The sequence below is a fragment of the Miniopterus schreibersii genome (genome assembly GCF_964146895.1).
Source record: "Miniopterus schreibersii genome assembly, chromosome: 13".
Classification (NCBI taxonomy): Eukaryota; Metazoa; Chordata; class Mammalia; order Chiroptera; family Miniopteridae; genus Miniopterus; species Miniopterus schreibersii.
This window is the reverse complement of record NC_138113.1, coordinates 367,025-394,546: the sequence shown is the minus strand read 5'-3', so window position 1 is coordinate 394,546 and position 27,522 is coordinate 367,025. Positions and strand designations below refer to the sequence as shown.

At 58.5% G+C, this 27,522-nt stretch overlaps 1 protein-coding gene across 2 annotated transcripts in view; it reads left to right on the top strand.

The window, feature by feature from the left end:
• Positions 1–23,118, top strand: part of PXDN (peroxidasin) — a 53,459-nt gene extending 30,341 nt beyond the window's left edge. The window contains exons 7-23 of one of the 2 annotated variants that reach the window (XR_014000175.1): positions 170–339; positions 1,364–1,481; positions 2,348–2,517; positions 4,841–5,113; positions 6,437–6,553; positions 7,724–7,882; positions 8,996–9,108; positions 9,900–10,056; positions 11,617–11,725; positions 12,297–12,454; positions 14,704–16,175; positions 17,237–17,371; positions 18,272–18,480; positions 19,530–19,650; positions 19,848–19,980; positions 20,555–20,668; positions 21,086–23,118. Coding sequence is in view for 1 of the 2 variants with exons in the window: in XM_081156840.1 (XP_081012966.1) it covers positions 170–339; positions 1,364–1,481; positions 2,348–2,517; positions 4,841–5,113; positions 6,437–6,553; positions 7,724–7,882; positions 8,996–9,108; positions 9,900–10,056; positions 11,617–11,725; positions 12,297–12,454; positions 14,672–16,175; positions 17,237–17,371; positions 18,272–18,480; positions 19,530–19,650; positions 19,848–19,980; positions 20,555–20,668; positions 21,086–21,205 (3,880 nt within the window). In the remaining variant the exon portion in view is untranslated. Of the gene's footprint in view, positions 1–169; positions 340–1,363; positions 1,482–2,347; positions 2,518–4,840; positions 5,114–6,436; positions 6,554–7,723; positions 7,883–8,995; positions 9,109–9,899; positions 10,057–11,616; positions 11,726–12,296; positions 12,455–14,671; positions 16,176–17,236; positions 17,372–18,271; positions 18,481–19,529; positions 19,651–19,847; positions 19,981–20,554; positions 20,669–21,085 lie in introns of both variants that reach the window. The other variant, XM_081156840.1, reaches the window with a different exon arrangement.
• The last annotated feature ends 4,404 nt before the right edge of the window (positions 23,119–27,522 follow it).

Genomic DNA, 27,522 nt, shown 5'->3' with positions numbered 1-27,522 from the left:
GAGACGCTCGTCTGTGAGATTCGCGTGTTCAGAACTAAACCCCAGTCGTGGTTGCAGCCCAGAGTCATGTCGTTCGGGAGAGTCAGTGACCAAGGGAGGCGATGTGATAACAGTGCCTGGGACGAGGGAGTTCGGGATGGTGACAGTTGGTGTCCGGCTCTTCTCGCAGGCGGTTGGACTCCAACGCGCTCCACTGCGACTGTGAGATCCTGTGGCTGGCGGACTTGCTGAAGACCTACGCCAGGTCTGGCAACGCGCAGGCAGCCGCCACCTGCGAGTATCCCAGACGCATCCAGGGCCGGTCGGTGGCCACCATCACCCCGGAGGAGCTGGACTGTGGTGAGTGAGCCGCGTGGACGCTGCAGGGGGTGTGGCTGCAGGGCTGACCGTGCTCCGCTGTCCCCGGGTGATCCCCAGAGCCACGTCCTGGTGGGACCTGCCAAGGAGCCTCCAGTGCAGAGCCCTGCTCCATAGCTTCTGTGAGAAGCTATTTGTTAACAAATTTGGGTTTTATTTCGAGGTTCCCTACAAAAAACCAGCAGAATGAGGCACACACTGCACTGCCTCCCTGCTGCTCCCTTGCAGGCAGCTGCCTCTGAAGGATCCCTGGGTAGTGCCAGGAGTGAGGTGCCCGACGGGGAGGGGCGGGAGCTGAGTGCTCTGCACCCCGAGCTGGGCCGTGGCCTCATGGGGTGCGAGGCTGAGGTTCATCCACCTGGACACCTCACCAGATGACCACGGAAAAACAGCAGAACCAAATCAGATTTCAGGGCAGTCTTCCTCACAGATCCCTGAGGAGCCCAGCCTTTTAATTCTAGCCCCTTTTTGGGCGTTAAAACTAATTTTTCAGTTCCTCCAAAGCATCATCATCATTTCTGACATATTAAAGGCAAACAGTGAAAATTAAGAACCTGTGCATTTCATAAGTAACCCCACTGGTAACACTCACTTGTCGTCCGGTCTGCTGCCCTGCCTGCTGGGTATGGCTCTCTGCACCGAGCTGCTGTGGCTGAGCAGGTGTGATTTTCTGTTTTTTAGTCCCTGGAAACTGTTATTTGTGGGTTCCCAGCCCGCACAGGGGTCGGGCTCCTTGGAGGGTCTGGCACCACTGAGGCCTGGTGCTGCTCCGAGACCGTCTTGGTCAGCGAGGGCAGGTCTCTGACGTTAGAAGATGCTGTGCAGAGACCCGCCCTGTGAGATGGCCTCTCCCTGGAGAAGCCCGGCTGCCACTTTTGTGGGAGTATTTGTGGCTGAGATACAGCGTAACCATCTGTGGTTTGCTCTTGACATAAAGGGCTTGGTTTGGGTCCTGTGTCCTCTGCGGTTTGAGACCCAGAAGGTCTCCGTCTCCTTGTTGGCACAGAAAGGCCCCGGATCACGTCGGAGCCCCAGGATGCCGACGTCACCTTGGGGAACACCGTGTTCTTTACCTGCAGAGCTGAGGGCAACCCCAAACCAGAGATCATCTGGCTGCGAAACAAGTAAGTCGAGAGTTAGACCGGACAGGCTAGGGGCCGGCCTCACCTGTGGGCCTGTGTTACCTGTGGGCCTGTGTTACCTGTGGGCCTGTGTTACCTGTGGGCCTGTGTTACCTGTGGGCCTGCTCCACCAGAGTGCCTGCCTCACCTGTGGGCCTGTGTTACCTGTGGGCCTGTGTTACCTGTGGGCCTGCTCCACCAGAGTGCCTGCCTCACCTGCTGGCTCAAGTGCTTATGGGAGGGAACTGGGCCACATCAGTAAGAGTCTCATTTATGGGGCCCCTGAGGTTGCTTCCACCTAGAACACCTGGTAAACAAGGACGGGTTTCAGTTTGGGGGGCTTGTTACAGGTGGACAAGAGCATGAGGAAGGGTGTGGGGCAGGATGGGTGCCTTTAGACTGGGGACACCGAGGCCTCTGAGTGCTGACCCCAGGGAAGTGTCCACAGTGGTGGTCCTGTTCGGTCAGTTTACATAATCTTTTGCATAAACATAAACGTTTCTACCCCATCATCTTGAATGAATTTGCCAGAAACAAAGGAAAAGTTGGTTTTGCTCTCTCCCCACTGTGCTTTTTTTTTGACTTTGGAGTGAGGACCACTTTAAGACTTAAATCTCTATAGGTAGCACATGTAAATAATAAACAGGTAATCGAATTAATCTGAGAGCCAACAACAGGCACTGTTCCCAGAAACACCAGTCAGGCCAGGGGCTGTTTGGGAAGGAAAGTTCCCGGGAGGCAGGGTCCCGCCCCCTCCACCTCCAGAGGCCCTCAGACGCTGGCAACTGCGCCAAGACCAGGACCTGCTGCTGGGATTAGGCCTGTCCTGTGCTTTAAGAGTCTGAATGTCCTGACGTCTCTCTTTGCAGCAACGAGCTGAGCATGAAGACAGACTCTCGCCTGAACCTGCTGGACGACGGGACCCTGATGATTCAGAACACGCGGGAGACGGACCAGGGTGTCTACCAGTGCATGGCCAAGAACGCGGCCGGGGAGGCCAAGACGCAGGAGGTGACCCTCAGGTACTTTGGGTCTCCAGGTATGTCGACAGGGTTACCCGGGAGGGTTCTTTCCAGGGTTGGCGTCCACCTTGACCCTTCTGCTCCCCAGCTGGTGTAATGTGAATGAGCACTGCAGCGTCCTGCGGGAGCTCCGGCAGCCGGGCTGGCCACGTGGCCTTTGACTCAGTATGGGGGGGTCGTGACCTTTGCTCTGGCCCACGTCAGCCCCTAGTCCAGGACAGACACTCAGAGTGGACAGTCAGGCAGGTGATGCTGTGAGGCAGCGTCCAGGGGCCACCTGGAGGGACATCACCCCACCCCTCCGACCCCCACCCCCCAACACGCTGGTCCGAAGGGGCAGCTGTCAGTTCCTGTTCGGCAGTGGAATCTCCATTGTGCTCAGAGCTGTGGTTATTGAAAAAGAGCCAAAATCTGGATTTTTATGTAAAATTCCAAGCTCTAAAATGTTGGTACCTGGTTATAAAAGACGACCCTAGTCAAGCCAGGCACAGCTGTGCCCCACCAACCCCCTTGGTTGCAAACCCTGCCCCCAGCCACCTGTTTAATCTGATATTGGGAGGACAGGCCTGGGGGGAAAGGCCTTGTGGCCTAAGTCCGCCACCTCTGCTGAAACGGCACAAGCTGCCGTGTGCCCGGCGGGTCTGCACTGGCACGCCACCCGCTGGGATGCCACCCGCTGGGATGCCGCCCGCCGGGACGCCCCCCGCTCCCGCTGGGACGGGCTGCACCTGAAACTGCCCCTGTGACGCCCGCCTGCCGCTCTGAGCCTCCTCCGTAAAGCACTCTAGGGTTTCCCTGGTACTTCATATTTCCTGCCATTGTCACTGGTGGTACAAGTGGTTGCTGCGTGAGCCTTCGTTTAGCTTCTTAGCTCTTTGAAACTGGCCTGATGTTCCCGTCGGGCGCTACACCCAGCACACACAGCCTCCTTCTCAATGAATGGGAACCCCTAGTGTCAGATTTCAGCTCAGCCGCAGCAAAGGGATACATTGTTGCTGATCCAGGGCCCTCATTAAACAGCTCCCACAAGTAACAAGTAACAAAGCGCTGAGCAGGCTGCAGCTCCTCCTGGGGACCTCTGCGCTCGGGGTCCCAGAGGAGGGGGCCGCACCTGAGGAGAGAGGAAACCCCCAAAACAATGGGCAAAGGGAGGCAGGGCTGCAGGAATCGGTCGCAGAGCCACGGGAAATAACAGCAATCAGGAGGGGCTCAGTGGGGTAGCCGGTCCCCTGGCTCCGGCACAGGAGCGTTTGACCATCTCGACGAATTTTTGCTTTCTCCCCAGGAACAATAGCCTTACCTGGGGTACTACTCCGAGCATGTCAGTCTAGCTCCCTAAAATACACACAGAGGGCCTCCCACGACCCGTGACTTTTATAAACAAACGATGAAAAGGTGTTTTATGATTGGAGCTTTTTGGATTCCAGAATCATGGGTGATGGTGTTGGCCAAAGAAATGACACAGCAGTTAAATCAGACCTTTCACGTACCTGTCGTTTTTCACGGTTGTAAAGTGTTCGTGGGATGAGCCCCTCGCAGGGTGATTCTGGGTGGAGGGGTTTGGATTTCAGTTTCGATGTATCTGCGGCCACGTTACTCCAGGTGGGACGTGGCATTTATGATACTGATGCTTGAATTGTTTCTGTACAAACTCATAAAACCTACTAAGAGGATGCATTTTTTTCTCTAGATTTAGAGTGGAAAGGTATCATCTCAGTGTAGTTTTAATTTGCAAGTGAAATTTATTGTTTTCTATGTTCTAAATACATTTTCAAAACAGTGTCTTAAGTTTTTATTGCTTCTAGAGAGGAAGGGAGGGATAGATAGAAACACCAGCGATGAGAGTCGTTGACTGGCTGCGTCCTGCACGCGTCCTGCTGGGGATCGAGCCTGCAGCCCAGGCGTGTGCCCTGCCCGGGCGTCGACCGAGACCTGCTGGTTCATGGGTCGGTGCTCAACCACTGAGCCACGCCAGCTGGGCAAAAACAGTGTTTTATACCCATAAGAACTACTACCGAGGCCGAAGACTGACGTAATGTATTTAGGAGAAGCCAAAGTCAGGTTTCTCCAGCTTTCAGCCCATGTTAGAGAAGACATTGGCCCTCCAGCCACTCGTAGTCGCTGACCCCATGTTTGGTGGAAGGTGGTGGACTGTTTTTATTTTCTTCACATTTCTTTAAAAAACAAACAAGACAGGAAAATGTGCAGTTAAATTGTGTGTGTTTGACCTAGTTTAGAGGTCAGTAGATAGAACAGGTAGCATGAAAATAGAAAAACTCAGGCAGACCACTGTTGCCCAACCGGAGGAATTAACTCAGAACTTGTGTTTCATCGTGACAGCTCGACCCACTTTTGTAATCCAGCCTCAGAACACGGAGGTGCTGGTCGGGGAGAGCGTCACCCTGGAGTGCAGCGCCACCGGCCACCCTCTGCCCAGGATCACCTGGACCAAAGGTGACCGCACGCCCCTGCCTGTGGACCCACGCGTGAGCATCACGCCCTCCGGCGGCCTGTACATCCAGAACGTGGCGCAGGAGGACAGCGGGGAGTACACCTGCTTCGCCGCCAACAGCCTCGACAGCATCCACGCCACAGCCTTCATCATCGTCCAGGGTGAGAGCCGGTCAACGGGGGGACCCTTTCGCCCCTGGCAGCCCCCGTGGGCCCCTGGCGCGCCCTCTGCCAAACGCACGGCAGGACGGGGCCCTCCTGTCCCCGGAACCGCCTTCGTTTTTACCCGTCCCACTTGCACCACCATCTGACTGTTACCTGCAGTCGAAGCTTCAGGAAGACGGGGCTCTGTTTTGTGAGGCTCTGGAGAGGTGGCGTGTGCGAGCCGCGGGTGAACACGTGGGGGGGTGTGCACATGTGTGCACATGTGTATTAATCAGGAAGTCCTCATACATTTTGGGATTTCCTAGGGTAGATTTCTTGCACACAGGAGGCCCCGAGGATGCATAGTTTTAAGATGTGTGCTGTGCATTTCCAGATTTCTTACTTGACTCTATAATGAGTTTGTTAGTGTTTTTTGTTGTCATTAATCCTCACCTGAGGATATTTTTTCCATTGATTTTAGAGAGAGCGGAAGGGTGGGGAGAGAAACATCGAGTGAGAGAGATGCATGGATTTGTTGCCTCTCATACACCCCCGACCGGGGCCAGGGAACCTGCCACCCAGGGACCTGCCCTTGCCTGGGAACTGAACCTGAGACCCTTGGGTGCTCAGGCCGACGCTCTAAACACTGAGCTGTGTCAGCCAGGACTGAATTTATTAGTTTTTAAGTAAATTGCAAAGTGGGACATTTGTTGGGGCCTTGGGACAATACAGAAATGCAAAAACAGCGAGAAACTAGTTCTTTCCCTGCTCCTCTCTTCACCCACTTTTCTCTCCTCCACGGAAGACACTTGAGGAGGTTTGTTAACCCGTCGTCCTAGCACTTGCTCTGCACAGGCAACTGTGTAGTCACCTGGTGTCTGCTTTCTTTGCTGCGGTTGTTACCTTTACAAAAATGGAATCACACTGGATACACTATTCTGTAACTGTTTTTCAAGCAATAACAACAAAGTAACCCCTACCACTGTGAACAGTTGCAACTTGATGACATTTTAACCGCTTGTGTGAGTCCTGACCTAGGTTGTGAGCGCGACGCCTCTAGTCCGCTCTGTACCTGCAGCTGCGTTGGGCTCAAAGGCTGGCTTTTGGCACGTTGTCGTGGTGATGCCGAGACACACCCACCCTCTGGCTTCTTTGCCCTTCCCCTACTTTTCCCCCATAACTGTCTCCTCACCTGCTCAGGGCTCCTGCACCCGGCAGCGGGTGTCCTGTCACTCGGGACGGGGTCCCACGCTCAGGAGGACTGGCCAGCGCCAGCCTTGCAGCGTTCTTAGCAGAGCCGTCTTTTTAACACCGTGTTCCCCTTGTTTTGCCTTCTGGCAGCTCTTCCTCAGTTCACTGTGACCCCTCAGGACATAGCTGTGATCGAGGGTCAGACAGTTGACTTCCACTGCGAGGCAAAGGGCTACCCGCAGCCGGTCATTGCCTGGACAAAAGGAGGTAAGACGCCAACCTGGTCTCCGGCCCTGTCACCATCTCCTCCCTCGGGACACAAACTCCAAACCAGCTCTGTCTTCCTCTGGCCGAGCGATGGGTGAGCCCGACACGGCCAGGTGCTGGGAGGGCAGAGGCGTCTACCTGTCCTGGTCACAGGCCACCCCATACGCATCTGAGATGCATCCATACTGAAGGCCGTAGCCTATGCTCACGGCCACCTTCACCCAAATGGTCTCTGTCTTGCCTTTAATGTACACCTAACTAGTATTAAATGGAATTGAATAGCATGCAAGATAAACTTTCTGGAAAACCAACAATGGAATGTATTTTTTTAAAAGACTTATGCTTTCAATTTAATGCCCAGAGTTCTGCATCTTCTCCATCTTGTGTTGAGTGTCGGTTACATTGATTCTCTGGGTAGGACCCAGCCCTCCGTCTCCGGCTGGGGAACGGCTGGCCACGTGCCTTGAGGTGCAGACCTTTTTCCGGGGGTGACGCAGCCCAGCTGGGAAGGTCGGGGTGAGGGAGGGCTGGTGCCAGTGCTGGTGGACCTTCAAGGTCCTGTCCTGGACGCCATGTGGGGTGACCTTGAGAACCAGCTAATGACCTCTGCTTCTACCCCTTTCTTCCCCGAGGGGACCTTTCCAGGGATTCTCTAGATCTACCTCCCTGCTCTCGGGAAGAAAAGGCTGTGGCTCCACCCCCGGGGAATGTGCGAGGGCCTCACTGGGTCCTTGGCCTTTAAGAACCCCCAGTCTCCTGCCCTCTGCCCAGCTCTGTCCTATTACACACAGCATCGGACCAGCCTCTCCCCAACCCCACGTGGGTGTGGATGCTGCCCGAGGCCCCTGCCATCCTGACTCCTGCTTACCTGGCTCGTGTCTCTGCCCCCCACCCTCCGGGGACCTTCATGGGTCAGGGAACGTGTTCTGTTTATCGTTGACCTGGCTGTACGCAGCCTGTGACGTCACATTGAGCAGGCATGTCACAGGCGCCTGGGGGTGAAGGAACCGTTTGCTGACCATACCGCCCGACGATGACTCCGGCCCTAGTCGGGCAGAGACAAGTTTCTGGGGCCGTCTCATGTCCTCAGAAAAAGTTCTGCTCGACCCACCTGTGAGTAGTGTCACACCGTGTGTCCGTGTGACTGACCGATGTTTCTGTGCCCTGCAGGGAGCCAGCTGTCCGTGGACCGGCGGCACCTGGTCCTGTCGTCGGGGACACTCAGGATCTCGGGCGTCGCCCTCCATGACCAGGGCCAGTACGAGTGCCAGGCGGTCAACATCATCGGCTCCCAGAGGGTCGTGGCACACTTGACGGTCCAGCCCAGAGGTACGTGGCTGGGGCCTGCCTGGTGGACATGCAGCTGAGCAGACGGGGCAGTGGCCAGGCCACCTGCACCGCGGTCACGGCCCTGCTCTTACCAGCAGCTGGCTCTGCCTTTCTGAATAACAGTCCTTTGTCCTTGGATCCCGAGGGACTATGTTGCAGCTCGTTAAGTCTTGCACTTTATCCCCTGTGATGGTGTTTTTTTGTTTTGTTTTAAATTTTTATTTTTAAAATATGTTTTACTGACTTTTTTGAGGGAGAAAAAGGGAAAGAGAGAGTGAGTCATCGATCAGCTGCAGGATCCCCGCCTGGGGATCGGGCCCAAAACTCCGGCATGTGCCCAGACCGGGAATCAAACTGACCTCCTGGTTCACAGGAGGACACTCAGCCACTGAGCCACGCTGGCCAGCAGCTTTGTTTTTAATGGTGCTTGTACTGAACTCTGATGGGCTGACTCGTCACAGCAAACTGACTAGTTTTTCATTGGCTAATAATATTACTTTAAAGAAGGGCCGTAGTGGAGGCCTCTGACCCCCTGACCGTGTCCTGGAGGCGCAGTTCTGTTTCTTGTTTGCCCCGAGCATTCTGAGGTCCCATGTTCTCTGACTCAGAAGGACCTGGTCACCTCTCAGGGCCGACGTCTGCAGGTGCAGAGTGGGGGTCCCAGGTCTTATCTGAGGCCTGCCTGGCTCTGGGTTTGCAGGTTTGCCCCTGTCGGTCCTGACTGGCCGGGACTCTGGGCGGCCTGTTGGGTGAGAACTTGCAGGGAGGGAGGGGAAGGGTCCCGCACAGGCCCCAGGCCCCTCACTTCCAGGCGAGAGAAGCTCACGCTCAGCCTCCGGTTCCTTCCCCGGTCATCAGGGTTTCGGGTCCTGGGGACGCAGGGTGGACCTTGGACTCCGGGCTCAGGTGCCTCAGCAGACAGGAGCTCCTCCAGGCCTGGGGTCTGCTCACAGGCAGGGGACACCTTGGTCCCTTCCAGCTCCTCCTCTGTGCAGACACCACCCGGAGGAGACGGGCGACTGGCCGAGAATTCTCGATGCTCTGGTCCTGCCCTGACTGCGGGAGGGGCCTGGGGCGTCCACAGGTGTCAGCCGCCTGTCCCTTGCCTTCCAGTCACCCCCGTGTTCAGCAGCATTCCCAGCGACCAGACGGTGGAGGTGGGCACCAACGTGCAGCTCCCCTGCAGCTCCCAGGGGGAGCCCGAGCCGGCCATCACCTGGAACAAGGTACCCACTGCGGGCAGCGGGACGCAAGGGGTGACCGCCACCTCCCATTGCTTCTGCAGACGTCCCACAGCAGAGGAAACATCCCAGCTGTAGGCCTGAGTTGAAAGATTTTGCTGCTATTCTCAGTAATAAAACCAAAACGAGACAGACCCAGAGTGGCCTTCTCACGTCCTCACGGGGACAGTAGCATAAAAATCCTTCTCAGACCCTTGGCCTCGTAACCAGTCGAGAAGGTTTTTTGTTGTTTTAGTTCCCTGTTGTTTCTATTAAGCCCAATAAAAAATGCATAACAGGGTTTAGACATACGGACAAATGCTCTGGTGCAGGCGTGTGCGTCCCGAGGACGGGTGGCCTCGGAAGGAGCTGTGTGTTCTTGGGCCGGCGGAGCTGTGTCCTCTGCAGCTGGGGCATCACTGTCCTTCCCCGAGACGGTGCCCGGGCCCTTCTCCCTCCCCGGTGCCCGTGTCCCGTGGCTCCTCGCTGTGGGCCTCACCCCACGGGGTCGCCTTTTGTTCCCCCCTCTCCCCAGTCCTGGGAAACCCCGGGAGTGTGGCTTTTTGCTGGATGCTCCCTGGATGGTTGGCAGGCAGGTCAGACAAGTTTATCCCATTGAGTCGGTCGGTACTGGGTGAGTCGGATTAAATCTCGTCTTTCCGATTACAGGTGAGTCTGAGCTCAGCCTCGCCTGTGTTTCCACCCTGAGGCCCTGACGGCCGGCGCCCCCACCACCCGGAATAAACAACCCCGATTCTTCGTCTCACTTCTGTGGTTTCTCCTCTGTTTTGCTGCAGGATGGGGTCCAGGTGACGGAAAGTGGGAAATTTCACATTAGCCCCGAGGGGTTCCTGACTATCCACGACGTCGGGACCGCGGACGCAGGCCGCTACGAGTGCGTGGCCCGGAACACGATCGGGCAGGCGTCGGTCAGCATGGTGCTCAGCGTGAGCGGTAAGGGCGCCCAGCCCGGGTTCCCGCGGCTGGCAGACGTCCCCCTGCCTGTGCCGGAGGCCACGGGAGGAAGGCGCCCAGGCCCCCAGCGCAGGTCCAGGCTCACGGGGGTATTAGCAGGTGGCGCGGCCAGAGCCCTAGTCTGCAGGGCGGCCACCAGGAGCCCTCCTGCTTCCTGCTGCTCGGCCACCTGCGGGCCACGCGGCCGACTCGCTCGCGGCGCCTCCTGCTGGCTTGGTGGTGGGTTTAGTCCTCATCAGACGCCCGCAGATCAGCAGCGCGTCCCTCAGCCACCATTTGGCAGAAGTGCTGTCACTGCCTTACAGGCGGCCGCTGCTCCGCTCCGGGTGTCACGTCCCGAGTGTCTCCAGCCCAAACCTCCACGCGGTCCCCGAGGGAGCGGCCGCGTGGAGCCCGGGACCTGGCTCAGGCCGCTTCAGACGATAGAGATTGGTTGGAACGGGATTGTTATTATGAATTTTAAATGTCTTTTTATTGACTTTTTAATTTAATTTTTATCTTTTTAATTTTTGCTTATTTATTTTTATTTACTTATTTTTTACTTCTCACTTGAGGATATTTTTCCACTGCTTTTCAGAGAGTGGAAAGAGGGGAGAGAAACAGCGACGTGAGAGGCACATTGACTGGTTGCCTCCTGCTCGCGCCCTGACCAGGGCCGGGGGTTGAGCCTGCAACCCAGGCACCTGCCCTTGGCCAGAATTGAACCCGGGACCTTCAGTCCAAGGACTGAGGCTCTAACCACTGAGCCAGACCTGCCAGGGCTATTTTTTAGAGAGAAGACGGGGGGAGAGAGAGAAACATCGATCGGCCGCCTCCTGCACGCCCCCCGCCGGGGATCGAGCCTCCGCCCCGGGCCTGCGCCCCGACCGGGAATCGCGCCTGCGGCCTCCTGGTTCACCTGACAATCCTCAGCCACTGAGCCACACCGGCTGGGCTCGGAACGGGGTTATTTTATTTAATAAATTCTGAGTCCTGGAAAAACACTAAATGAAAAAGAAAAGAGAACCGGAAACTAGACAGGAGCAGTCGCTCAGGGTCACGGGTCCCTCCGCGTGTGGCCGTGCGTGTGGGTGCGTGACGACTCGCCGTGGCAGTGCCACAGGCGGGAGCAGGTGGCGTGCGGAGGGGTCACTGGGAAGGGCTGAGCAGCGTGAGGTCTGCGGGAAGCCTCGGCCTTTAGTGAGAACAGACAGAACCCACCGGGGTTAAAGCAACTCATCGGCCACCCTGTGCCCAGCAGGCCGCCCCGGCTGGTCTGAGTGACCGCCTGCCCCGGGCGGTCAGTGTTTGACAGGATAGCCAGCGTTTCCCTGTTCCATTAGGGGTTTCACATGATTTCAGGAATGAAGAGTCCGTGATTTCCACGCTCTTTGGAAACAGCTTCTAGGAGGGTCTGAGATAAAGTGATTTAAGCCCGGGTGTGAGAAGCAGGAGTGACACTTGGAGAAAGTGTGCCGTGGGTCCCGATGACATAGCGTCTAGACGCCGAGTGACTCGTCCAGTGCTCTGCTGGTAACGTGCAGCCTCCTGTTCTCCTAGTTCCTGACGTCAGCCGGAACGGGGATCCGTTTGTAGCCACGTCCATCGTGGAGGCGATCGCCACTGTCGACAGGGCCATAAACTCGACGCGGACGCACTTGTTTGACAGGTATGGTGGGGGCGCGGACGGAGGCTGACCCGTCGCCCGGGCTCTGGGGGGTAAAGAACTCGGGCCGTTCTGGTGCCCGGTGGGACCGGTCGGTTGCCTCATCGGGAGAAAACGTTTAATTTGGAAATCGTCAACAAGGCTGGCATCCGCGCGCCGGGGGTTAAAATAACAGGCATGTCCTTTCCAAGTGGAGACTGAACTATGATTCACAAATGAAACATTTCTTAAAAACTGCAGCTCATTCCTTTGGCTTGTTGCTAAATGATTTGGCAAAAACAACGTATTTCACAAGCCATTAGGGCCTGTGTTCATGTTGGCAGATTCCGGAGTGTTTTCCCTGCATCTGCGCTGAAGTAGGATGTTGCTGTTTTCTCCATGGGCCTAATTAACTGTTTGTTTTTAGTGTCTCTTGGTTTTGTGTGTTTTGTGGCCTCCCACCTGGGATCAGTAAGGCACGGCTCCCCCGGACGGGGGCAGCTACAGAATCATTAAGTGGAAATTCTTCCTTTGCATGCGGGCGACTCCCGTCTCAGTGACTCTTCCCCTTTCCCCTCTGCCCCCGACTCCGTAGCCGTCCTCGCTCCCCCAACGACCTGCTGGCCTTGTTCCGCTACCCAAGGGACCCCTACACCGTGGAGCAGGCCCGAGCCGGGGAGATATTCGAGCGGACGCTGCAGCTGATCCAGGAGCACGTGCAGCACGGCCTCATGGTCGACCTCAACGGAACCAGTCAGTACCCGGGCCCCTCCCTCCTGCGTCTTCCCGGGAGCAGGCGGGACCCCCACAGCGAGCGCCTTCCCGGGGACAGGCTCCCGCAGTCTTGTCCCACGTGCCTGTGAAGGACATGCTGGGGATCACAGTGTGGTTCTGTGGTTCCCGCCTCGGGTCTAACAGGGACCCCCTGGGATGAGAGCTGGGTGGCCCTTGCCCACTGGCTAGGACCAGAGGTGCCCAGGACAAAGGAGGTTTGAGGGGAGACGTTGCAGGACAACAGCTGGGCGAGCGACGCTGTGTCCATGCGGCTGTTGGAAAGGGCCTGTGTGGAGCTCTGGCCTCGTCTGTCCCCAGTGCCTGTGGATGGCACGGGAGACGGCCGCCGTGTGGCATTGCCCGTCAGTGTCGGGCGCCTGCCCCAGCAGGAGCGCCGGCTGTGCTGTTAGAGGTGGAGCCGACGCGGGTTTACCGTGTAGTGGTCACTTTCACCAGCGGCTGTTACTCAGAGCTGTGGGCCCACACGCTGCTGGGGTGCTGCCGGGAATGCGGTGACCGGTGACTTCAAGTCTGCTTCCCAGCTTTCCAGTGCTTTCTACCTTGACTTTGACGAGTGTCCTTTCCCGTCAGGACAAAAACATTATTCAGGAGCTGAACTTTATTCCTAAGTGCAGTGTGCGAGGTGAGGGAGATGGGGAGGGGAACTGCGGGGCCGTTTCTCCCGTCTCGGGAGCGTGGTCGCTGCCCAGGGCTGGTCCTCGGTCCCGCTGCGTCTGGGAGCAGTTTGTGCTCCGTGTGCCGGTGTGACGAGCAGTGTGCGGGCGCCTCCTGGCTCTCCATCCGGAGCGGAGCGGGGTGGGGTGGCCACGGCCCTGCATCCCCACTGGTCTCTGGGAGAAGCGCCAGGACCCTTTCATTCCGCCCACAGTCTCTGTCGGGCGCTCGCTGCCGGCTGTCGGGCACAGGGCTGGGCGGGACGAGCCGGGAGGGCCCCAACAGTGTGAGGACCAGGTGCCCGGCGAGAGGGCTGGGTCTGGGTCTGAAGGCAGAGGTGACAGTCACTCGCGGCCTGGATGGGGGGGGGGAGGGACTGTCCTACGTCAGGACACTCACACAGGCGTACACCTGCAACGTTTACCTGCAGGCCCGTGTCTTCATTCTGTGACCCCAGAAGCGGTGCCTTGTGTGGAACAGAGTGATTTCCCCCAATAGCAGTACCTTCCGGGCATTTTCCCATCGTGAGACGGTCGTTTTGTGCACTTCGCGTTCTTAGATTCATACTTTTTCTCCGATTTCAGTGTTTTTGCCCACACTTAGTTGTCTGTTCTGAGGTGGTTTTTATTTCTGAAGTGGATGCTCGGGCAGTTGGCAGAATTCCTGGTGGACGTCTCACTTGCAGGCGTGTTACCTGGGTCTGTCGGCAGGTTTGGTTTCGCAGCATTTTATCGGCGATGTTTTAAAACGCTCTGGTTGCAGATTCACAGAGGCCGCTGTGTCCGTGTGCACCCCTGGGTGCTGGCTGGTGCCTGCCCTCCTCTTGGGCTCCCCTGGTCCCTGCCTTGGGGCCTGGCCTGGGAAGGTGGCCCCAGGAGCTGTGCAGCTACCCCGTGGCCACCACTGCAGGGAGGGACAGCGCGGGGAGAGGGCTCCTCGGGCCCAGATGACGCGGGAGCGGAAGCAGTTTTCTTTCATTTTCAAGACTGAGAATTTTGAGATTTCAGAGAGTAACCGGGAACAGAGCAGATCTTGCAGCTTCACTGGCTGGTCCCCGGGAAGCGCATCCCACCCACCCAGGCATTCAGGTCGGGTCCAGGTGAGCGCGACGCTCGGGCGGCTGGGAACCCGGTGCCGCATCCCCGGCCGAGCCCTCCTGTCTCCGGTTGCCCCCTGGCCTGTGGGGTTTCTTTGCCCCATCCACGTGGGTTATTTGGGACCCTGCCTGTACAAAAGGGGTGTCTCTGTGTCCATCGAAGGTGTGCAGCGCCGGTCTAGGCCTAGATCTGAGAGATGCTTAGTCAGGTGCGCTGAGGAAAGAACCCGGTGGTGCGGGCGGGTGTCGGGCGAGCGCCGTGCCCCTGTGAGCGCCCGTGGGTGGGGCGGTTCTGCGTCCTGGAGCGCCCCGGGCGGTGTAGCCTGAGAGGCTCCGCGAGACGGGGGACGGCCCCGCAGGCGTGGCCGGGAGGCACCGGCTGGCCCGCCGACGCCCGGGCCTGAGCCCCGCCCCCTTCCCCCCAGGCTACCACTACAACGACCTGGTGTCCCCGCAGTACCTGAGCCTCATCGCCAACCTGTCGGGCTGCACAGCCCACCGGCGCGTGAACAACTGCTCCGACATGTGCTTCCACCAGAGGTACCGGACCCACGACGGCACCTGCAACAACCTGCAGCACCCCATGTGGGGCGCCTCGCTGACCGCCTTCGAGCGCCTGCTGAAGTCCGTTTACGAGAACGGGTTCAACACGCCGCGGGGCGTGACCCCCGGCCGGCTGTACCACGGGCACCTGCTCCCCATGCCCCGCCTGGTGTCCACCACGCTGATCGGCACGGAGGCCGTCACGCCCGACGGGCAGTTCACCCACATGCTCATGCAGTGGGGCCAGTTCCTGGACCACGACCTGGACTCCACGGTGGTGGCCCTGAGCCAGGCCCGCTTCTCCGACGGGCAGCACTGCAGCTCCGTGTGCAGCAGCGACCCGCCCTGCTTCTCGCTCGCCATCCCCCCCAACGACCCGCGGGTCAGGAACGGCGCCCGCTGCATGTTCTTCGTGCGCTCCAGCCCCGTCTGCGGAAGCGGCATGACCTCCCTGCTCATGAACTCCGTGTACCCGCGGGAGCAGATCAACCAGCTCACCTCCTACATCGACGCCTCCAACGTCTACGGGAGCTCGGAGCACGAGGCCCGCGCCGTGCGCGACCTGGCGAGCCAGCGCGGGCTCCTGCGCCAGGGCATCGTGCAGCGCTCGGGCAAGCCCCTGCTGCCCTTCGCCGCCGGGCCGCCCACCGAGTGCATGCGGGACGAGAGCGAGAGCCCCATCCCCTGCTTCCTGGCCGGCGACCACCGCGCCAACGAGCAGCTGGGCCTCACCAGCATGCACACCCTGTGGTTCCGCGAGCACAACCGCGTGGCCACCGAGCTGCTGGCGCTGAACCCGCACTGGGACGGGGACACCCTGTACCACGAGGCCCGGAAGATCGTGGGCGCGCAGATGCAGCACATCACCTACCAGCACTGGCTCCCCAAGGTGCTGGGCGAGGTGGGCATGAAGATGCTGGGCGAGTACCGCGGCTACGACCCCGGGGTCAGCGCGGGCATCTTCAACGCCTTTGCCACGGCCGCCTTCCGCTTCGGGCACACGCTCATCAACCCGGTGCTCTACCGGCTGGACGAGAACTTCGAGCCCATCGCGCAGGGCCACGTGCCGCTGCACAAAGCCTTCTTCTCCCCGTTCCGCATCGTGAACGAGGGCGGCATCGACCCGCTGCTCCGGGGCCTGTTCGGCGTGGCCGGCAAGATGCGCGTGCCCTCCCAGCTGCTGAACACGGAGCTCACCGAGCGCCTCTTCTCCATGGCGCACACGGTGGCGCTGGACCTGGCGGCCATCAACATCCAGCGTGGCCGCGACCACGGCATCCCGCCCTACCACGACTACCGGGTCTACTGCAACCTGTCTTCTGCCCACACCTTCGAGGACCTCAAAAACGAGATCAAAACCCCCGAGATCCGGGAGAAACTCAAACGGTGAGTGGGAATAAACCGGGGTTCACGTCCTGCTGGTGAACATCAGGTGGGCAAAGGAAGACAGCCCGGCACGGGTGCCGCTGTTGTCCGCGGGTTTGGGCTTCTGTTTGTGAGGCCAGAGGTCAGAGGCGCCGCGGAGGCTGAGCGGGGACCTGGGGGGGCTTCGGGCCCATGAGGCGCCTTCGGGGGCTCTGCTGGTGCGGAGGAAGCGTTTCCTGTTTTGTGTGCTGGTTTCAGCCACGTTGCCCTGTCCTTGTGCGTGAACGGCACTGAGGGCCGAGCCCAGCGGCCTTGTCATTTGTCACATCAAATCCGGGCACCGTGGCAGAGGCGGGTCTTGGGACAGGATGCGTCTCAGTCCCCTGGAGCTTTGCGTAGCACCTGACGTTCGGAGGGGCCAGAGAAGACTGAGGGGTGGTAGGGCGTCAGCGCTTGCCTCGGGCTCACGCGTTTCTGAGGAATTTGATGAAAATCCTGCTCTCTTAGTTTTTTATACTATCTCTGCTTAGTAAAAGTTTTCTTTATAGCAAATATATTTTCAATATATAGTAGAATCCTGGTGTTACTTTTCTAAATGTGTCTTTAGCTTCGTGTAGTTTATTGTTCATATATGTTTATGGAAAAATGATAGGGAAGGTGTACAAGTGGGATTATCTGAATAGTAACAAGAGTTGTGGTTTTAATTCTCTCCCTGCGTTTCCTTGGTTTTTCTAAACTTATACCAGGTACGTGTGTGTGTTGCACACGTGCACAGGGTGGGCAGACGCAGCTTTGCAGTTGTGAGTACACAGAACAGTTGGTTCTTGTGCTGCTACTGTTTAATTATTGTATTATTTCCCGCAGCAACACTGTAAACTGCTTTTGCCCCACCCTGGATATAAACAAAGTAGCAGTTCTTTAAAACATAACAAAGAGCCTTAAAGAAACAGAGTTAACTTTTCTTCAAATGAAGGTCTGAATGATGTAAAGTAACAATGGAAAAAAGCATTTTGCTCCTAGTTGCCGGGTGCCTTCCCAGATAAGCTCTGTCGAGTCGGTTTAAGGTCTCCCCTGTTTTTCAGGTTGTACGGGTCCCCCCTCAACATCGACCTGTTCCCCGCCCTCATGGTGGAGGACCTGGTGCCCGGCAGCCGGCTGGGGCCCACCCTGATGTGCCTGCTGAGCACGCAGTTCAAGCACCTGCGAGACGGGGACAGGTGAGCGCAGAGGCCAGGCCGGGGCGGGGTCCTTCTGGGGGACGCCGGGAGGGAGGGCCGTGGTGGCGGCCGTGTCCCACGAGAGCTGAGAATGAAGGAACGGCGTCAGGCCTCGTGCTCTCTGTGACCACTCCGACCGCCGGCCGCCCGTCCCCGCGGCACCGGGATTAGCTGTGACCCGCTCGAGCTGCGTTCACGCCCTCACAGCTGTTACGGGTATTTCTGTCCCCAGAAGTGGACAGTCCAGGGAAACCACGCTGGGCACGCATGGCAGCCGGCCCTTGGGGCAGGATCGGGAGGTTCCGGCCTGTGTGCTGCGGTCAGTTAGTTACAGCAGGTGGTTGGCGGCTGCTGCCTTTCACTCAGCCGTCCAGCTGGGGCTACGAGCCACACGGTGCCCGAGGGGGCCTGTGCTGCTTCGACAGGCGCTGGCTTCAGCATTTTTTTTAGTATTTTTATTTTTTCGTCAATCTTCACTTGAGGATATTTTTCCCATTGTTACCCCCCCCTCCTGAGACTGGAAGGGAGGGAGGGAGGGGGGCGGGGCATCCATGCGAGAGACGCACCCACTGATTGCCTCCCCCACGTCCCCGAGTGGGTGCAGGGAGAGAGCCCACAACCCGGGTACGTGCCCTTGACTGGGAATCGAACCCTTGACCCTTTGGTGCTCGGGCCGGCACTAACCACTGAGCCGTGCTGGCCAGGGGACCTCTGCGTTTTCACTCGGAGGTTTTGCTTTGGTTCGAGTGGGACGTGTGAGCGTGTTTCGCCCACTGTTCAGCGACCCGGCTGACAGCGGTGAGGTCTGCGCTGCTGGGAGCCGAGCGCCGCGTAGAGGGCGGTTGAAGTCCGCGCCCTGTGGTTTGCGTTCCTCTGATCTCGCTCTCGTCCGGGACACAGGTTGTGGTATGAGAACCCCGGGGTGTTCTCCCCGGCCCAGCTGACCCAGATCAAGCAGACGTCCCTGGCCAGGATCCTGTGCGACAATTCCGACAACATCACGCGTGTGCAGAGGGACGTGTTCCGCGTGGCGGAGTTCCCCCACGGCTACAGCAGCTGTGAGGACATCCCCAGGGTGGACCTGCGGGTGTGGCAGGACTGCTGTGAAGGTAACTGTCCCCCAGGCCCGTGCCCTTGGGTGGTCTGCGTGCCTCGCTCACGGCCGGTGAGACCCGCGCGCCAGCTGGCGCACGTGGCAGTTTCCACGGAGTGGGGAAAGCTGTCGGCCCGGTTGGATGGGGCGTGTCCAGGCTGAGGAACCCACACGACCTAAAATAAGTCCTGGGGGAGGGTTTTCTTTTTTTTTTTTTAAATCTTCGCCCAAGGATATTTTTTCCATTGATTTTTAGAGAGAATGGAAGGGGGGAGACAAGAACGTGAGAGAGACATTGATCGGTTGCCTCCCACATGCACCCCGACCGGGGCCAGGAGTCGAACCTGAGACCCGTCGTTCATGGGCCGACGCCCTGTCCGCTGAGCCACACTGGCCAGGGCCCGGTGGGGAACCTTCAGTGACAGGATGTTACATTCAGTGAGGACGGACCCTGCTGAGTGCCTGCCCTCCCGGTTCATCATCAGTTCACCTCACGCTCCTGTCGCTGTTCTCGTGGTGAACATGTGTGTGCACGTGTGTACACGGGTGTACAGTATGTGCACGTGTGCATACATGTATGTATAGTGTGTGCACATGTGTGTGCAGTGTAACAATGTGTGTACACATGTGTTTGTGTGTTTGCGTTTATGTAAATATTACACTTCTTTCTAAATAGTTGAAGAAGCTGTAGACACCAGTTACTACTCAATACTTAAGTTGTTTAGGATCAAAATCGGGCGATTCTGGGTGGACAGAGCCCTGTTCTTAGCGTCCAAGGTCGCGGGTTCCCTTCCCACCCCATTTGTCACCTCTGCTCGTGGCAGGGTCCTGGTCTGTCCTGCAGGTGACCCTTTCTGTGGAGTCTCCCTCCCCCGGCCTCCTTTAGACCAGACGCGGCCCCGCACGGGGGCCTGATGCTCTGTAACACACCGGGTGGCCCTGGCCACCGCCGGCCACGGGGCGTCAAGGTTCATCACAGGCGAGCAGAAGAGACTTACCATTTGCCGGATCCACCCGAGTGTCTCCTGACATGACAGGTAACATCTCCCTTCGCTCTCTCCTCAGACTGCAGGACCAGGGGGCAGTTCAACGCCTTCTCGTATCATTTCCGAGGCCGGCGGTCCCTTGAATTCAGCTACCAGGAGGACCAGCCGACCACACAAGCAGGGCCTTGGCAGACCCCGAGGTACGACCGTCCCGAGGGCCACACTGTCCATGCCACGGGGCTGGGCCTGGGCCCCAGGCAGGGGCGTCCTCATGGCCTCCTGCTTGGCCTCAGCCCCGCACGGTGCAGGTGCCCGGTGGCCCACAGTGTGAGCACATGTGATGAGTCCAGCTGTCACGCGCTGAGGTCGTGTCTGCTTCCCCGTCTCCCTCCTGCAGTGCCGGGAAACATGGCCAGCGCCCCAGGAACGCCACGTCCGCCTCCTACGAGCACCCACAGGTCCCAGGGACGAGCGACTTCAGGGACTTCGTTCTGGAGATGCAGAAGACCATCACAGACCTCAGGACACAGGTGCTGGCCTCCCCGAGTCCCCCCTTTCTTAGCACATTGTTCCCACACGTGTGGACACATTCATTTCTGTGTGGCCGCAAAGGTGTGAGTTCTGTCGATGCCCCTGCCTGGCACCCAGGGGTGTCACTTTGTCTGCTCGCACCTCTGGCTTGTCTTGGGCTGGGCCACACTGAGTTCCTTAGGAATTCCCGCTCTCGGGACGGATGTCTGGTCAAACCTGTCATGCCTGCGGACGGCCAGGGGCAGAATGTTCTGTCCTCTGAGTGGTTCTCGCTCACAGTCCCGTGAGAACACCTCCTCCGTTTGGTCCGGGGTTTTCCTTCGTTTCTTAGCAACAGCCGCCTTACTTAGGGGCGGGCGTCTCTTACCTGAGACAGGGCGGGCAGTGCCGTCCCCGAGCTCTGGGACCAAGACCATTAGCTGCAGGGGGAGCGGGTTTGAGTTTCCACAGCGTCCTTCAGAGATGGTTTTCCGAGTCCCTCCCCATCCTGTCCAAGGCGCTGTTTCCTGCGGAGGGCAGGGTGACGCCAGGGCCACATCCCCCGGACCGACCGTGCCCATGTTGGCTTTGCAGATAAAGAAACTGGAGTCGCGGCTCAGCACGGCTGAGTGCACCGACGCGGATGGCGAGCCCCACGCGGACGGCACCCGGTGGAAGCGAGACACGTGCACCCTCTGTGAATGCCGTGTGAGTAGGGCTCTGAACCCGGGACCTGGGACACGGGCTCAGCCCCCGGCAGGCAGCCCCTTGGTCAGCGGGGCCTGGCTCACCCGTGGGGCCTCCTCCGCCTTCCCTGGGAGGCCTGGGCTCTTCCCCCAGCTGTTGTCAACGGTTGATCAGCCTGCCCCTGCCCCTGCCCGGCCCTGGGGTGTTCGCACCTGCAGGCGGGCTGGTCCTGCCGGGCAGCTCTGGGTCTCCGGGAACATGGACAGGGAGCTGCTGAGTCCTCGTGCTGGGTTCTGCCTGCAGCCCGGCCTGGGTGGGAAGCTTGGGGCAGAGCACTGGGCGGAGAGGACGGGACCAAAGAGGTCAGGACACGAGCGGGAGATGGGTGATGCCCAGCGTCGTTCAGAAACTGACCAGCCTGGCTCCCTCTCCCTCCAGGATGGGCAGATCACCTGCTTCGTGGAAGCGTGCCCGCCTACCGATTGCCCAGCACCTGTGAGAATCGACGGAGCCTGTTGTCCATTCTGCCTGACGGACACCCCGGGAAAGCAGCCTTAGATCCTCCGTGGTCCTGGAGCCCCTCCGAGCGTCCCCTGAGGTCACCAGCTGGTGCGGGGACTGCAGACTGGAGGACACCAAGGGCTCGGATGGCTCACGGCCACGTCACCAGGGCTGTCTCAGAAACAGCCCAGGGGCTCAGACTGGAGGATTCACGGAGCCAGAGACCACGCAGCAGACACGTGGGCGGGAGCAGACACGAGTCCTAACTTCATATTAGATTCTCAGGTTTTTATTTAATTTTTTTAATGAAAAGTTGGTGCTACTATTAAATTGCACACTTAAGTCATTTAGATTCCTACAGTGATTTCCCCCAATTCCACGTTTCCTCTCAACTGAAACCCACCCCACTTTGTCCTGGTACCGGGAGCCTGTGGACCAGTGGCCACGAGTCAGGCCACGTTGAAAAGAATATCAGTGTTTGACAAATGGAACAGTCTCTTGTGAGCGTCTCTGGGTGCCACAGGCTCCTGTCGGCCCGGTAACCCCCATCCCTTCCCTCTGGCCCTCTCTGCCACGGTCCACACGCCCCAGCAGCTCCTCACTCACACCAGATCCGTGGCTCAGGCGCACGCACTCCCGCAGCTTCTCCTTCCCCGTGTGATAGGTTGTCGGGCTCCTTTTAGAAACGGGCCTGTCGTCACTGTAACCTGCTGCTTGGTTGTGGACCAGCTGTGAAACCCCCCTCCGTGGTGGCGACACTGCTCGTGCACCGTGGGGCTGCTCCTGGCCGAGCACACGGGGGAATCGGTGCTCTGGGTTCTCTTTCCGACGGTGGCGTGGGATGTGGGAACTTCCTAATTCCAGGTTGTGTGCCTTAGAGAAACAACACCCCATACCTCATGTGTTTTCAAGTGCATGACGCTTTATGAAAGTTTGCCCACGCTTTCAGCATTCGATACGGCAGAGAAATCACGTCCACTGTGCAAAAGGGTCTTTCAGAAATCCGTGAAAAGCAACTTCCATACCTCATGGTCGCTCTCTCTTCAATTGACCAAAACCCCCTATTTTGTTCTAAGAACTGAGTGACCTGTGTTCTGAGACTTGTGTCCCTGAGTGCCCACTGTGTGCCGGGCGCTGAGCGGGACCCAGACGAGGGACCCACCTGGCCGTCCCAGGGGGACTTGCAGCTTCAGCGCACGGCAGGGCGAGCTCACGGGGGGGTCCCTATGCGGGGTGGGAGGCGAGTCTCAGTGTCCGGCAGGCAGTGGGCAGTTTAAGAGCCTGGCTTCAGTCCAGTGTGGGCACCAAGCTGCCACGTCTCTGGGGGTGGCATTGACCTCCCCACCGTAAGCACAGTCACAGGGGATTTAAACGTGAGGCCGACTCCTCAGCCCCACGTCGCTGAGTGACAGGTAGAAGCTGGCTGTTGCCGCACCAGACGTGAGACTGCTATTGAAACATCAAGTCAGATTGATTGATCGGATCTCGGACCCAGTGTCCGTAAACTAGAAGATGGAGAGTTTGGTTTAGAAGTTGGATGGTTCTGTAAGTTGCTCAGCAGCGGACCCAGTTCCGCGCGTGTGTTCGTGTCCTGTGGTTTCGTGGCAGAGGTGACGTGCACGTGGATCGGGAGGCTGGGGAGAGCTGCACGCTGGAGGGGAGGCCGGCTCGCAGGGACGTCTGCAGCTGCAGGTGACGTGTCCTCGGGATCGAGGTGGAATCTCACGTGGGTGTGGGAGCCGTGGGAGCCGTGGGCAGTGCAGGAGCTGTGGGCTGTGCGGACGCGCTGTAGCTGCACCGGAAGGGGGTTGCTGTGATAGGAAGCGGAGTGTACGTGTTTATTTACTTTCCTAACTGTTCCCACCAGCCAGATGCCTTTTCTCTGTTCATTGTAACCAATACGTTACCAAAGAAACGTTTGCACTATGTAACAATGCCTTTGAGTTGGAATAAACGGGCCACGTTTTCCAGTGGAGAGTGGTGTCCTTCCTTCCGTAAACCCGTCATCGGGGCTGCACCCCGTGAGGTCACAGCCTGATACAGACAGGAGGCAACGCCTAGGAGACTTGAAGTGCATTTTCCAGGTATTTGATATTTAGGAGAAAATGTATTTTCTGACAGAGTTTCAGGAAGTCATCTGATTTTCGCAGACTGAGTTTTATGTAACATTTTTTTCAGGTTTGACCACTTCACGACCCACCTGTAACCAGGAGCCCCTAAGGCCTTAGAGATGGGTGAGCGGGGACAGGGTTCGCAGGCCCCAAAGCGGCCAGAGGCTGAGTAGGTTTCAGGCTTAGCCGGTAATTACAAGCGAGGGAAAGTGGTCCGAAGGCACCGGCTGCCTGCAGGTGGAGAGCAGGTCTGGGGCGTCCGGGTCTGACACCGGCCCGGGGTTGGGCAGCCAGCCTGTCCCACAGGCCCCATCTGTCCCCGCTTGTCCCCGTCTCATTGGCGTCCTCTCTGAAGAGGCTCCATCCTGTGGTCACCAGCCCGAGTTTCTCTGGCATCTTAGTGACACAGCCCTGAGCAGACCAGGGCCTCGCTCCCCAGGTGTTGAGTGTTAGGCCCCACGTGTGACATCTTCCGATTGTGGATGTTTTTTCTCGTTTGCCCTCAGGGCGGGAGCACTGAGGCACGGGCGGGGGGGACGCGCTGGGATCCCAGAAGCTCCAGTTTTGTTTGTTGAAAATAACTGGGTCTTATCTGCTGCTGCAGCGTCTGGGCCTCTTTGTTCAGGGGCCGTGTCTCCGAGGAAGGAAGCCCAGCCCGGAAGATCCCACGTCCCTCCTCCTTCCCACAGCGGCCTTACCTCACGTCCTAACCGTTTCCCTGACTTAACAAAGTGAGCCTAAAGGGACGGTTTTTCCATTATAGTCCTGAACCTCGGCCTGATGGCTGGTCCAGGCGACTCTGCCGGGAAGCCCTGTTTTCCAGGAAAAGCCCCGGGGGAGGGAATATCTATGCCCGGTTTGCAGCGACTGCGCAGGTGAATCAGTGGCTTTTCTGTGGGGATCTCTTGATCTCGTTATACACTCCTTCCTTTTCCAGCATTGAGCACAGATTCAGGTACCTGCAAGATGTTATTTCCATGGGCTTTCCCAAAATCGAATGTATTTAATGGCTGCAACCCTCCTTCCAAAGCCCTGAACGTCCTGGCTGCCGGGCTTCGTGTCACATGCTTTTTAAATCAGCTGCACCCTCCCCAGCACACAGAAGGGCTTTCTCATCCCGTCGTCCTCACTTGCAGAACAGACCGCAGACGGGGCTGCTGCGGAGTGAGTCAGAGGACGGGCCGGAAATCCCGTGTGGGAGCTTCAGAAACCCCTGCACCGGAAAGTAACTGAGAATGGCCACCACTTCCCAGAACAGATTCAGAGCAGACGCGGGAGAGGAACGGAGGCTGCGCAGCTGTGTCTCGGGCACCTCTGAGCTGGGCTGTGGCTGTCCCCCCCGGCCTCAGAGCTGGGGTCCCGCGGCTCAGACGCACTCGACCGCGCCTGTGGTCTGAGGCTGACCAACCAGGTTTCTCGGTGGAGGCTGCTGACCACACAGCGTTTGTCTGTTAGTGGGCTGACGACCAGCCACTTATTAACGTTCATGGGCCTCCTCTGTTTTTTTTGTTTGTTTTAAATATGTTTTTATTGATTTCAGAGAGAGGAAGGAAGAGGGGGAGAGAGAAACATCAATAATGAGAGTCACTGTTCGGCCGCCTCCTGCACGCCTCCTGCTGGGCATGGAGGAGCCTGCAACCCGGGCGTGTGCCCCGACCTCAGCCTTTCACGTGACACGTTCTGTGGGCGACAGTCGGTGAGTCTCATGAACTGAAAGGTGCTCCCTCCCGATTCGCCCAGTGTCCCTGTGGAAATCTGACTTCCTGCCGTTATCACCAAGTGTCCCCTTTGCTCAGCGAGACACTGACCCGAAGTGTCCGTGAACCAGGAGCGGGTGTCCGGTCCCTGGCTTGGGAGGAGGAGGGGTCGTTGTCTGACACCCCCGTCAGTTTGCTTGTACCTGGGACTCAGGCCCCATGGTGTACAAGACACTGAGTGGGGTGGGGTCGAGGGAGGCCAGGGGCAAGCTCGCCTTTTCTTGGTCACTGTTTCCCACCTGTGACCAGGGAGTGGGCTGAGTGTCCCGGGGCCACCTGGGCAGCCGTGCTCTCCTGCACGGGCTGAGCTGCCCTGGTGACTTCCCGGCACTGAGGACACAGGGTGGGACCCCAGTCTTGCTGCTGGGACAAAGGCCCCAGGCTCCCGTTAGCTGACCCGCCCTTGGGTGAGGTGTCCAGGGAAGACACATGCACATGCTGGCCTCCCTGGGACACAGCTGCCGGGACTGCCGGCCCATGGAGAACCACAGGTCATTCTCTCCCACATGCTAACCACTTGCCCTGCCCAGCTGCCCACCGCACAGTCTCTGGAGCAGCTGGAGCATCTCAGGGTCGGCCAGTACTGGGCCTGACGTCATTGGATGTGGGAAGCCAGGGCCCCCTCTGCCAGGGCCCCTCTCTCTGCCAGGGCCCCTCTCTGCCAGGGCCCCTCTTTCTGCCAGGGCCCCTCTCTGCCAGGTCCTGTCACAAAAGCCCATTGTTCAGACCCCATGGGCTGTTTTGGGCCAGCGGCCGGCCAGGTCTCAGCTGCATTGGCTCCACAGGGCACAGGGCAACCAGAGGGGCTGGGGCTCTGTGGACACAGCTGTCACACAGCCACGTGGAGTGAGGTGCCCTCAGAGAATCACAGGGTGGGGTCGGGGACAGTGGGGGCCAGCAGGGCTCGGAACTTGCCGGGGGCTGGTTAAACTCCCCTGAGCACAGCGCATGTCAGCTCAGGTCAGGAGGCAGGAATGGACATTGAGGCCACCCCGGGACGCTCGGCACCGAGCCTGAGGGGCCTGGAGCCCGCCGGCGGCCTGGTGCCGGCCTCTGCAGCTGCTGGCCTGGAGAGCCAACTTCCTTGCTAACTTCCTAGGAAAGACTCGGAACCCTCGGAAGAGTAGCAGCTACAGGAGAGGCCAGTGCCAGGCTCAGCCAGGCTCACACGGAGATCGGGGGAGGGTCACTGTACCTGGGGTGACAGGCGCTCTCCTCACCCGAAGGCTGGCTTGGCTCAGTCACACTAACCCTCGAGTGCCAGGACCTGCTCGAGCCCAAGCCCAGCGGACAGAGCTTCCCATGTGGTGCAGTGGCCTTTGAGGGTATGAAAGGGTGTGGCAAGCATCTCCCCAACAGGTCCTTTGGCCTCTGCTTGATTGCCTCCACTGATGGGGAGCTCATCCCTCTGAGGCGCATTCTATTTTCTTCTGAGTCAGGTTTGTAACTACATTCAAATTATTTTTTCACGTTGATCCAAAATAAATTTCTCTGTTACCTACGTCCCTGGGCCATCTAAGCTTTCCTCACAGGATCCACACGCTCCCTCGGCATCTGGAGCTACTCTAGGTGACAGTCTAGTTCCACACGTTTTTCTGAGCAGAGGTCCCACTGCTGTCATCGGCTCTGACTCCTCGGCCACGTGCAGACTGTGCTGGGGAGCAACTGAGGTCACTGGTCTCATGTCCTCAACTCGAGTTGATTTTTTTGTTTTGTTAACTCTCACCCGAGGATACTTTTCCATTGGTTTTTAGAGAGTGGAAGGAGAGGAGAGAGAGAAACATCACCGTGAGAGGCACCTGCACTGGCTGCCTCTGGGGTCGGGTTGATGCTGTGGCCCTTGAGCCGCGCCAGCCCGGCCGTCGGGTTCATGTTAATGACCTTTAACCCTCACGCTCACAAACCTGAAATGTTTCTGCATTTATCTGTGACTTTATAGGCGTCATAACATTCTGTCGTCTCTAATAAAGGTTTTGCACATTTCCTTAGACTTGTTATTGTTGTAAATGCTACTTTTCTTCTTTAATTTTACTTTCTAGTCAAGTGTGACCACCGAGGCTGATGGCCAGAGGCGGCCACCTGGCTCCAGCACCTAAAGCTCGGCCTCTGAGTGCTGCTCGGGCCACAGCCGGCTTTCTCCTGCCAGCTCCGGGCAGGGAGCCACGGCGGCGGGGGGCAGAGCCCGTGCTCCCCTGAATGTCTCTGTTTCTCGGGGTGTCACCACCTCGAAGGCCTTTCTGGGTGGGGCTGGGGTGTCAGGACGGGGGTCTCACGAGTGCTCTGAAAACCCAGGCTCTCCGTCTGCATGAGAGACTAGCTGAGCCGCAGGAGCCCACAGGCCGACGCCAGGCTCAGCAGGACGAGCGGGCACAGTGCCCCCAGCTCCGAGTGGTTGTGTTAGAGGGGCTGTGCCAGGGCCAGGGAGGAGCCGAGGGGCTGCTGGCCCTGCTCGGTGGTCGTCCAGGTTCTCTCACAGCCGCGGCCGTTCAGCCTGATTCCTGCCTCC